This window comes from Pholcus phalangioides, unplaced genomic scaffold (genome assembly GCF_987345545.1).
Source record: "Pholcus phalangioides strain wild (caught in Gottingen) unplaced genomic scaffold, Ppha-v1.0 ptg000039l_1, whole genome shotgun sequence".
NCBI lineage: Eukaryota > Metazoa > Arthropoda > Arachnida > Araneae > Pholcidae > Pholcus > Pholcus phalangioides.
The window spans coordinates 27,413,967-27,427,048 of NW_028301625.1; the positions used below are offsets into that span (position 1 = coordinate 27,413,967).

The 13,082-nt window shown below is 35.5% G+C and overlaps 1 protein-coding gene across 3 annotated transcripts in view; it reads left to right on the forward strand.

Annotated features, from left to right (window-relative positions):
- Positions 1–13,082, forward strand: part of LOC149065784 (histone-lysine N-methyltransferase 2C-like) — a 385,748-nt gene that overhangs the window by 347,111 nt on the left and 25,555 nt on the right. For all 3 annotated transcript variants that reach the window (XM_089253606.1, XM_089253607.1, XM_089253608.1), the window contains 2 exons: positions 3,523–3,624; positions 10,961–11,070. In XM_089253606.1, the coding sequence (XP_089109732.1) occupies positions 3,523–3,624; positions 10,961–11,070 (212 nt within the window). The remainder of the gene's footprint in view (positions 1–3,522; positions 3,625–10,960; positions 11,071–13,082) is intronic.

Sequence of the window (13,082 nt, forward strand, 5' to 3'; positions counted from 1 at the left end):
ACTTGAGAAATAAATATCTTAGAAAAACAGTTTCATAATTTTTGCCGAAATAATTTCAGCCCTTCAGTCCGTAAGTGAGTGAAGCTACCTCTCTGATTAGTGTCAACAAAATGTTGATTTTTTTTAAGTTAAGGAGTGATGTGAAGCGCTTGTACAAGGTTCTTTAACGAAAGAAAACAAAAAATGAGTGGCAAGTGTATGTACTTTGAATAACTTGTGACTGAAAAATCCCTGTTATCAAGATTGGTTGCTGAGTGCGGCAGACAAAATGTTGCCAAATGCAAGCTGTTCTTCAAAATCATCAATATCGCTTCAATGGGTGAATCGACGCTGAAATCCATTGAGCTTATATTACTGGAGGGACAGTGGCGGATTAAAGTCGGTCGAAGGCCCCGTGCACAAAATAAAATATTGGGCCCCTCAAACTAGAAAATAATATAAAGTTTCAGTTTTGGGGGCCCCCCCCCCTTTTAGAAATTGAGGCCGCGTGCCTGGTGCGCCCGCCATTAAATCTGCCTCTGGAGGAAGTATGACGCAGGGCCATAACTAGGATTTTTGTATTGTCTTGCCGCCCTCACCAATTCACGCAGTTGCCGACAGGTAGCACTAATGCACTTCCTTTGGTCTCCACTTCAGTGTTTGTCAAGATGGCCACTGCACAACAGAAATCATTTTGTGTTCTAAGCTTTGCGAAAAGTGTGCGTTCATAACAACTGTTCATCATGCTTTTTGTCGACAATACCCTGGTGTTTAACTTCCTACCACTCAAGAGTATTGGGCAATGGTATAAGCAATTCTGAGACACAGGTTGTCAGTGTAAAGGATCCCCTTGCCATCCCCACATGTCAGATAAAAATGTGGAGCACATCCGACAGAGTTTTGCACATGGTCCACAGAAATCCACTCGTAGTGAATGCAAACATGCTCGCAAAAGTTTGGGAGAGACAAATTTGACTACAGTGTAGACATATGCCGTGCATCCCAAGGTGGACATATTGAGCACCTTTAATTTGGTTTGTAAAAAACTTTGATTAGCCATATAATATAAAATAAATCTTAAGTGTCGATGTTCAATATTTTACATAATATACGCATTTCACATTGGGTGATTCTTTTTGAAACACCCTGTATAAAAAACCTGAAGTATTTGACCCATTAACCATGATATATAATAGATTGAGAATTATGCATAATCACAGGTAAATGTAGCAAAATTTAACAAACTTTATTGAGATGATAATCCAATATTTTATCACTATTACCAACATATATGTGCTTTATATAGACTCCAATACTATTTTCCAACTCTCCCACACAACTTTCTGATATCTTTTCTATAACTTGAAAAGTTGGATGAATTCTGTATTTGGCAATGAAAATGCATCTGTTAAATTCTTTAATTTTTTAAAATATGATTGTAAATATAAATCATGAAAACTTCTATTAAAGAAAGAATTTAAGTCATCTTGCATGGAAGAAAAAAATTGTCTATCAAGAGAATCGAGCTAAGAAGTGAGTTCATTCAATTCTCGACTCGATTCTTAACTGTGGAGGAAAAACAATTCTTAGTTAAGAATGTGGTTGCAAAAATCCGCTTCATTATCAAAGATTAAATCTGTAGTCAAAAAGCAGATTCTTATTAAGAGCCAAAAGGTGGTGCACCCCAGGTCTGGACTTGGCTTTATTTGCATGATAGAGCCTGCAGAACTTGTTTCAGAGAATGTGTCATCGTATATTACAGAGGAGCTCCGATACAAAAACAAGGTGTGGGGTTGCTAGACATCTGTATATACAACCTTCAAGGGTCTGTGCAGAGTTTGATTGCATTGAATATTCATGAATAAACTAAGGGAATCAGTGACTTTGGAAAGTTGCTTGGGGAAGGTGGGGCGCATGTGGCTGGAGTCCCTAGTCTCCAGTGCTTATGAAATACTGTATTTAAATGAATGAACTTTTAGTTAAATTAGTTTTAAAAATAAAATTAAATTTTTGAGTAATTTTCTTATTGTACTATGATTATGTTTTGTCCGGGGGGGGGGGGGAGTACCCCTTCCATGGCAATATCAACATTCATCACTACTGACAGGCTTCATGCCAATGTTGCCATGTTTGAACATGATATTTTAGTATCTCAGCTTGTACCTGACTGAAGAAGCCAAAATGTTGAGCATTTGATATGTGATTTATAAATATTTATTATTTTTGCCTTGCTTCTATCATCATAAAGAACTAATTCTCCCTACCAGCAGCAAATTTTTAGCTACCATATTTTCCTGCATACAGGGTGTCCTGTAAGTCCTAATTCATCTTTTATCTCACCCATCTGTTCCCTATAGAGGTTTTACTTTAAAAAATATTTCAAACGTATTCAAGAATCACTTTGTAACAGTTTCAAAGTGAAAATAGTGTCTTAAAATAAAAAATTATAATTTTTATACAATCCCTTTGTCCTCTAGCTTCCAATTAGAAAGTTGTTGCCCTACATGTTGAGATACATAGGGATTTTTGAACATATTTTAAACATTTTTTAAATTAGAACTATACCTCTACAATCATTGATAATTTTTGTTGCACCACAGTCATTTTCTACACACGTGGGCTAATTAGACCGGGACCTACAATTTATTGCCAATTCCGAACGGCAGGCTTGATTTTTATACTCGTCGAGAGGTTGGTGCGTTAACCCCTTGATGGGGGGACTCCCTGCGGTAGCAATTTTTTCTGCGGTCATGTGGCCGTTTCTGTTGTACCCCTGTATCAGGAAAGTTTTCTGACAAGGACGAACCGGGTATCAAACTCGCGACACCTCTAAACATCCTTTGGTACTTTAGGCGAGTATCTTATCGACCTGGGCTACCGTGCCCTATACTATACCTCTACAATGAATGGCTGATGAGATAAAGGTAGAATTAGGAGTTACAGGACACCCTGTGTAATATAGACAACAACCATTAGAATTTTTTTTTTCATGTGAACTATATTCTGCTGTATATTATTTGACTGAGATTATGATGTTAATAAAATATGTGTTAGTACATCTATCCTGCCATCACAAATTTTTGAGATACTGGCAGACATTAAAGTGCTAATTTTATTTATTTATTTAAATACACCAAGCTACAAAAAGCATCCAATTGCATCAAGGTAAGACAATTTGTTTAACTTGTCTTACCTTAATTTTTGATTTTAAAATCAGTTTTAGCATAACTGATATCATGTTTCTTCAGTTAATTTAATTTTAAAATCACAAAACTTTTAGAGGATATGTTTGTATATGCTGAAAGAGATTCTGAACCATTTTCAGATCAGCCCAGATATGCCAGTTTTGTTTTCTGTCTCTTGTATTCAAAGAGAACTTTGTTCTGTTTAAAGTAAAATTATTAATTAATTGAAAATAAAAATTATCAGCTTTTGGTAAGCATAAATACTATTTGCAGATGGCAGAGATTAAATTTTATGAAATAAAAATTCAAGGAGACTGCACATAATTATATATTTAAATTTCATATTAATTTTTATCAGGAAACTCAAAACAGAAGATGGAAATGCTTGAAGTATAAGTACTGGCGTCCATGTTCTCCAATTTCCATGAGCAGAGGAAGTAAAGAAGACACTACAGAAAAGGTTTTGATATTTTCCTGGTGCAGGATGTCTAAATTTATAGTCCAAACTTGAGGGGATGGTAGTACAGCCACTCACCAATAGTAGTCATAGAACCTAGGGTTACGTATACAGTCCGAAGTGGTCGAGAAGTTCAGACCAGGCAGCATGGAAAGTTACTTAAACCTTCATAAATTGTGAATGGAAAGCTACGGCATGTAACTTCGATAACTACAATGAATGAATAAACACTAGAACTTTTCCACCGGACCTATCCCATTGCCGAGATTTCTCCCAGCCTAACTTTGTGGTATAATCTTTGATAACTACAGTAGGGTGGGTTGAAAAATGGAATTATAGTGATTCTAATCTAAAATATGGAAAAAATTGTTTGTCATGCTTTTAAGAACTGTGCACAATTTTATCAAAATTGGTTGATATCTTCTGTCCCGTCATTGCTCACAATGGTAGAAATTACAAAAGTTCACATCAATCCTTTCACATACCGAGGGAGGCAATATTTCATCCTTGAGTAGATGGAAGAAATACATTTGAGCTTTCTCCCCTCTTTATGGAGATTCCTCATTGGTAACGTGGTAAAGATTTTTTTCCTTCACCGCAGCATTTTCTTTTTTTCTTTTCTTCTTTTCTACAGTTTGAGTTAAAAATATATAATATATTACATGTGAGTTACATAGTGGAATATAGAGAGTGGCTTGGAAAATGAGAAAGAATTAAAAATCTCTTGATCTCTCTCTCATCTTTTTCCTGTTTTTCCATTTCATTTTATATATATCAAAAATAATACCTGTTTTGGGGATTTATCCTCAGTATTTCAACTGTACATTATCCAAATTTGTTGCAAAATGCCTGTAAGTAAAGGGATTAAAACAGGATTTACTCAAAAATTTGCTGGGGGGAATGAAATTCTGCAGATCAAATTCAAATAGTTTGGAAATATTAACCTGTAATAAATTAATTGTGAAATACAACAAATTTCTGTTAATTTCTTCTTCCCCATCATGCTCAAAATCTATGCAATTTGCTACAAAATGTTATTTTTGTTAATATTTCAAACAATGCAGAAAATTTATATTTTAATTACAATATTGAGACATTTAAAAAAAAACCAAAAATAAAATTTTATTCTGGTTAGACCCAAGTAAAAAAAAACTTATTAAAAAGAAAAACAATCAGTTTGAAGGTCCCATACTGCTGTTAGAATGATTAATTTATTGGCTTTGAAATCATTCTCTGTTCTGCCAGCAGGCAGAGTAAAACTTTGAATTGCAAAGAACATCGTATATGAGTTTTTCATAGTTTTTACAGATGCCACACTTAACTACGAAGCTACAGAAAATACTCTCAGAAATTATGTTTTCTTCAGATTTTTTTATTTTATTTATTTTTTTATTTTTTGTGTGAAGGAAGTCAGGTCTGAGTTTTTTGGGATATTTTACTTGTTTTTATTATTATTTTTGAAATCGAGTCTATCTTTACCAACTAGCTATAGTGTAATCATGGGTGGAGATATGGGGGGTCCCCCCCCCCCAGTGTCAAAGGTAGAGTCGGCTGATCTAATGTATATATGAATTGACATCATCGTGCCCCCCAGACTTCCAAGTCTATCTCCGCCTATGAGCGTAATGGCAAATTTGTATACTCGTGTAACAGAACTATAGACTTCACTTCAATAGAAGACAATCATCAGACTAGAAAAAGGTTGATGATTGAATTGATGTATTGTTTGCCTTAAAGAGTGTTGCAACACCAAATTTGGGCTGAATTGAAAGGAATAAAGTGACAAGCTCACAATCCAGGTTACACTAAACATGATGGTAGAGCAAATACCAAGCATCTAATATCAGGACTGAAAAATCTGAAAAGTATAAGGAATATATGTGAAATCTATACTCTGAAGGGCCTGTGGTTATTTTAGCACTGTTCTTCACATCTGGTAAAGATGGTTCTGGATCCACTTAATTAACAAGTGGTTTCATAGGTGATGAACAGGAAATTTGGATGAGCCACAGAAAATTTTGATTTCCATGTTTTTACCATGTTTATCTGCCTTATGTAGGGCCACCAAATCATGTGAAAATTACTCCATTCAAAACTACACTAAATTACTCCATTAAAGGGCAATGGGGCAGTGATGGGAAAGTGACGCAACCCAAGGGTGCAAACATAGTGAAAACCAATTTTGTGATTCCGACAATCAGCGCACTGTTCACCTACACAGGGCAGCACAGCAGATGGTGTGTACACTGCAAGCAGATTTTTAGCTAGACTACCCTCATACACATTCAAAACTGTGGAAATGCTCAGAACTTATGATGTGCATTTGCAAAGTGCAGCTGAAAATCGCTTTTCCTGTACACTTGGGGTGTCAAAAAAATAAAATTCTTATTTCTATAAGGAACACAGTGATAAAAAGGTGCTAAATAGTCTCAAAATAACACTTGTGATTTTTTAAAAATATTCTGATAAGTGTAACTGCCTCCAGATTGTTTTTCATTTTTTGATTTTTTTTTGAGGTAAGTTTCAGTTAGGGTTTCGGCCAATTAACATTACTTTCTTCAAACGTAGACAATGCGTCACATTATATGTGTGAGGGGTAGATGGGTGGGAGGAGTCTACAAAGACCCTACGTGTGGTGCGCGTCTCATGCCCACATTTCCAGTATAACTCCGGCTGCAATAAGGCGAGGTTGTGTTGTGCTTGTTTGCGCCATTGTTATTATGGATTGTACTCATTCAAAGTGGAAATGTCCATTATTTGGTGATTCAAGTGACATTAAATGTAATATGCTACGAAGATATTATGAAGTTCTATGAGTGGAACTGCCATAGGATGAAATGTGATAATGAGACTATAATAAAGATCCCATGTTTAAAGAAATAGGGTACATTGTCGTCGCAAAAATTTAAGAAATGTGGTCAAGAGCTTCCATTCCTACTGTCCAACATAAACGAGTGAAAGTGATATTTAAGGCGTATTATTTCAAATGCAAAAATCTCTTTTAAAATCACACCCTAAAATATAGAAGACAACATTAAAAGAGTTTTGCTGTAGCAATGAGTTTTTGTTTGACATTTCATCCTGCAAGTGTAAGAACAATGATGAGTGCATTTGTCCCAGACACAAAAAATTACCTGTGAGAGAGAACAGCTTCCTAATCGACCAACAAACCACTAGAGGAATGGTGATCTGAACCGTAGATATTGCTATATCGCGAACATTGGTAAATCTGTAGGTATCATACATCTGCTTGAAAAAAGGTTAGATATGCCATTGCAATGGATTATCTGCATATGAACAAATTACTCTTCTGACACTTGTTTCTACATATTGACGGCAGTACATTAGGGCCCAAAACATTTTTAGGGAGACTCAGCAAAGATCTATGTATGTATGAAAAAAGGCCCGTTGCTTTGTTTCAATGTATTTCAACAGAGTTACCCAAGTTTACTGTTCAAGGCATTGCAGACCAAACATATTTGTACAGAATAGTCTCAGCAATTCGAACAGGCATATTTCATTAGGATTTAACAAACATATCGCCAGGTAACATGTCTCATGCCCGATGGCTAACTTGTGCTAATTGAATTCTATGTTTGTACGTTCTGATGGAATCCCCTTCTGCAAACTTAGTAATATTTGCAACGTATGCCATTGAGGTTTACGCTCCAACCTGGTTTGCTATCAAAATTCACCCTTCCTGTAATGATGGAGCACAGCACTGTTCAAACTTGTTGCTGCAACTAGGCATTTGCCTGCAGAACTAAATGAAAAATATATCTCGTAATTTAAAGAAACGGTTACTCTGCACACCCCCTTAGAATATATTGATTGCAATTCTGACCAACTCTGGATCACACATCCATGAACTGACAGCTTGTTGCATTTTAAAAGCCGTCAGGATTCAGAAAAATAGACTCAGACTGTTTCAACTTCCTATTGTAAAATTTGATGCATCATCGTACATTGATCTCATTGACTGGAAGAAGAATATATCTGATCCACCAATATTGAAATCCATACCTGACAGATATATAACTGTTTTTCACCCTAGAAGTAGGAGAACTGCGTTTACTGTGCCTGCTATGTCACACCTAAGCTGTTGAAAGGGCAGTCAAGACTGACAGAAGCTTCAGCTACATTGTGCAAAAAATCAGAGAGAAAAGGCTTAGAAAGGTAGTCTCGAAAAGCTATGCCAAAATTAAATAGCAGGAAGGATTTCCATGCTATTTGAAATAATATTATAATAATATACAGTAAATGAAATTTTTGTAAACTTTTTCTTATAATAAATAAATATTACTCGTGTAATTTTAGAAACACATTTAAAAAATTTTTCAAAACCTTACTGTAACAACTCATTGAAAAGTTTTTTTTTTTTTTTTTTCAAAATATGTATTTTTTAATGTCAATCCGGAGGCAGAAGATGATAATCCTTTCTTAAAAAAATTTATGAGCTAATCATTTTTGTGCATCACTTGGCGCCCCCTTTTCTCTGTGTTCCAGATAGATATTGAAAAGAAAAAAGAGGGAGGAGTTTCAATGATGATTACGTAAGCAATTGGGTGTGAAAATATGAAAATGGGAAATAATTTTATTTAAATCAGAATTGAAAAAAAATTGTATTTAACAGTCAAGTAGAGGCACATATCTTCATTATTTTCAAGAAAATACAGTGGAACCGTGATAACTTGACACCCCAAAAGTATCAATGAACATGTCTTGAATGGATGTTAAGTTGGCGAGGTTTCATTTGATCTCACCCTACCATTTTTAAACATCATTTATATCGTGTGTATGTACTTATAATTTGAACAATTCCATTCCATCATCTATAAATTAACAAAAAAAAACCTATCTGCAATTATCAGAGAAATCTTGAGTTACTAGCTTTCGAAAAACATTTTGAATTTACAGAAGTTTAAAGGCATATTTTAATATTTCAATTTTTTATCCCTGGGGTAGGAGGCATGGGTCCCTTATGCTTCCCTCCCCCACATACGTCTCTGTGGGGGGAAGCTGAAGCTTCCTAGATAGAGACTAGTACCAGTCTATAGCGCCCAAGTGACATGGTGGTAAGATACTCGTCTACCACTTCCAAGGTTGCTGTCACGGTCCCGAGTTCGAATTCAAGGGAGGATATACTAGATAAGATATTTTCCCCTAAAGACCTTTAGGCGACCACCGATACACAGCTCCTTCATTTCCAACCCATCTTATTAGTGGCAGTAAATTGCAATATGGCCAGAGTTGGTGTTCGGTGAAGTACCAGTCTAGGAGGCTTTGGCCTTACTTAATCAATTTTGCTGACATCCTCATATACAACTTTTAAAGGGCCTATGCAGGGAGGGATTGCATTGGATATTCGTGAATTACTGAGGAACTCAGCCATTGCAGATACAGGCTCTTCAAATGGGGGGGGGGGGAATTACCAAGGGTGCATATAATGAATGGGGAGGGAGAAAGGAGGATGTGTTTGTCCACTGTTCCATCTATGTCAGTAATACTATCTTTTACTGAATGGGGAATCTCCCTGCACCCCTATTCCATATCTGCCTATGGACTCTGCGAACTCACAAAGTTACTCAGGGAAAGTAATGTTTCCTTAGCCCCTAGGTTCCAGTATCTATGGAATCAATTAAAAGCTGTAATTAAATGAACTTTCAATTTGAAAATGTTTGGAAATAAAAAGTTATATTTTTGAGTGATATTTTTTATTGGGCTGTAATTATTGTATGTCCATACAGGGCCGTCTTAAGAGAATCGTGGGCCCCGGGCCAAGTAATTTTTCTGAGGCCCTACGAGGCAGATTCTTGAAAACTTCAACCAGATCTCATTTTTGTGAGGCCCCGGGTAAGCCCATGCCTTAAGACGGCACTGTGTCCATACTGAGTTGGCCTCTGACGTGGAAGCGCAAAGGGAGGGCTAATTTTCCATGGAGGGGAAAAAACTCGCTAAAGATACCAATGGAAAATACCAATCTGCTCTTTTTCCCTGCAACCTTTTTACCGAAAGAAGATATATGGAATCGTCCATCATGATGTTTCATGACAGCCAGAGGCCAACTCTGCGTGGGTGTACAATATATTGCTGGGAAGGGGTTCCCTGGCCCACCCTTCTTGGTAAAGCTCAAAATTCATCGCTACTGAAACACTTCATGCCAATGTAGGTATGCTTGCATATAGTATATATGAATTTCTCTTTATTTGAATTTTCAATTAGTTAACTTCCAAACTAGCTTTGCCACTAGAGGTACTTCTGTTTTTACATTTGATCAGGCATAGTCACTTTACTGTACATTTATCTAAGTTGTATTGTTGTAGCTCTTTACCTTTGCAAGTTATTTTAGGTAAAAGTCACCTTCCCTGCCTCATCTGCACCTCCCACCAGCTTTGCAATGTGTTTGTAACCCCACCCATGTTCTCAGACAAATATCGGTGGGTTTAATATGTACTACCTTCCCTTAAAGTTTGGGCTGTGAATTTAGGGACATGAACTCTTTACCATATTTATATTGAATTTATTTTAATGTAAAAAATGCACTTGTGTGCTATTATTATTATTAACTCTATATTTTTTCTAACAAAAGTATAACAGTCAAGACTGTATACAATGAGATCAGTAATAACAAACCATCAATTATAACTTTTCCTGTCACTGTGACTCTCTTCAGCACCAAAATCAAAGGGAAAAAAAATCAACTTTAAATATAGGATGGATTTTAAAAAACAAGCATAAGTTAATGAACCTCTTTGCAAAGTTCCTGTTCACAACTCAAAACAGAACTTTGAGACTTACAAAAGCTTTCAAAATATCATTAAATATAGAAAAAGACGATGTCCTTTCAATAAATTAATAATTTTGTATAAATTTTTCTATCAAATTATTCAAATATTCCAAACAATTTGATTTCTTTTTCACAATGTCTAGATGCAGACAAATGATGAAATAAGTTTTAATACCAAAATCGTAGCAGCAAATCATACATAGTTGTAGTTGTTTTAGGAGGTGATATCTGTCAATGAATAGCATTCTTCTCTCCTTGTCGTTACTAGTAAAAGCTTATTGATACTCAGCGAGAATAAAAAATGTTTGGGGAAAGGCAACAAAAACATTGAATAAGTTGCAGGAGCCAAGAGTTAACTTCTAAAACTATATAAACCACATGGCTTCGTAGAGAAAAATTATGGTAATAATCATATTTATTAGTGAACTATGTTTAAAACTTCTTGAATAATAATTAGTGACATATCAATCACGTTAACAATTCAAGTCTGATAAATCTGATTTTTCATCAATATTACTTTTATAGTACTATTGTCTTTCATTTTCATCTTAGGTTATCAAACCATTTTATCACACTGTTAAACCTAGTCAGATGCCAAAGGATGGAAGAAAATGTATTTTATGTCATGTCACTGGAGATGGAGATACAAATGGTGCTGCGAGGTATATTTTATATATATTTTAAGATATTAAATATGTGAAACTTTGATGTTATTTAATTCTCTTGCAAAGAAATTTCAGTATACCTGGGTTTGTTTGAATTTCTTATATAAACTATGATTTGTGCCTTCTTTGTGAAATTCATGGCTTCTATTAACAATGCAAAATTATTGTGAAAAATATTTATTATGAACAAAGTAGTAAAAAAAAACAAGCAATTAAAAAGGTTAATTTGAAAATCGTTCAACAAAGCAAAATTTTTATTTCTAGTTACACTCTAAATCAGTGGTTTCCAACCATTTCTCTTTCCAGCACCCCCAGAGCAATGTGACTTACCTTCCCGCACCTCCTTGGATAATACGTTTTTTATATGTTGGAAAATTCTTTTTTTTTCTGTAATTGATTACATTAATTATCCAATAATTAATTTCTATGAATTTCCATTCTAATTCATTTCTTTTACTTATTGTTCAATGTCTTTTCGTCTATGGTTAATATTTAATTTTGGCTTAATTTTTTTTTGAAAATCAATTCAAAAACGAAACTAAAAAATACCTATTTTTTTAACTTTTTTTTTTTGAGATTTGGAAAAAAAGATTCATTGAATAGTTTTGACTTATTGATTCTAGCCGCCAAAATTATAAATAAATATTTCTTTGACACTTGATTGATTTTTTTTTAATTTTTCCCGAGTCATGTGTTCAGACAATATCAAATCTAAGCACAACATGCTAATAATATGAGGTACCAACGTAATCAAACCACAGAATAGTTTAAGTCAGATGTTCTCAAACTGTATGCATCAGTCTTTGTCAGGGGCGCTGTGGAGTGGTGGCATGACAAAGATTTTTCGAAGGAATTTTTTGTTAAACTGATCTGGGGAGCTGTGGATAAGCGTTGATTAGGGTAAGGAGTGCCACAGGTGGAAAAAGTTTGAGAACCCCTGGTTTAAGTAAATAATGATACTTTTTCTGAACTGAAATGCAAAACAATACGACTGCTAATCGAAAAAGAAACGTTTACGACGCAAAATTCGTATGACACATTTCTGCAAGCAGAAGTCAGAAGATGGGGCGTCAAAATGCTGGTATGATTCATAATATTTTTAGGAAATGAAAAATTCAGTTTTTATCACCATTTTCCTGAATAATCAGTCAACGTGTTAAAATTTTTTTTTATCTTGCACCCCCAAAACCCCAAAAATGCACCCTGGTTGGGAATCACTACTCTAAATGTCCTAAGTGATTCTTGATGAAGGGTGTGTTCTCCTCAAATGGGAGGGGTCGACTTGGGGCAGGGGTATCTTTTTTCCTCCAGTGATCACACAGTGATAAAAATAGGGTAGACTACTGAATAGCTCACATGTTGTCATTCGTGAATTCATTTAAAAAAATATATATTACTAATAATAATTAAAAACAATTTCAGAAACAGCCATTTTTAATTATCAAAAACCATTAGTGTTTAAAAATTTAGCACTGGTTCACTCTGAGCATTTTGTGTAATGATATTCAGGTGGAAGATGATATCCGGGCAAGTGGATGTTTGGACCATGCACATCTCTACTCAGCACATCACACTACTGTGCATGTTCACTCAGTAAAGAGAAGTGTGTCTCTGGTGTATAGGTAGCCCCCTTGACTGGTATGCAAGAGGACCTGGGTTCGATTCCAGATGGAGACAAATAACTTTTCTCCAAAGTTCCACTCAGCACCAGGGGGCGGTTTGAGCTTACCTGCCTCCTGGGTGCGAAGACACATGCCGCCCCTAAAAGTGACCCTGATGGGAGGCTGGCAGGGCTTTAGTCAAGAGCACCTCTAGATGAACCTGATTTTTTTTCAGAAGAAAGCAGCACACCATTGTTTACCGTCCAAAATGGCCGTGACCATACGTCCTGCTTTTGCAACAAATTTCTGCACCCCTTGCACAAGCCACCCCCTGCTCAGCGCTATAATGCCCAGAAAAGGCATTTTTGATCACAAATACAGTAGATTCTTGAAAATCCAGCCATGTGC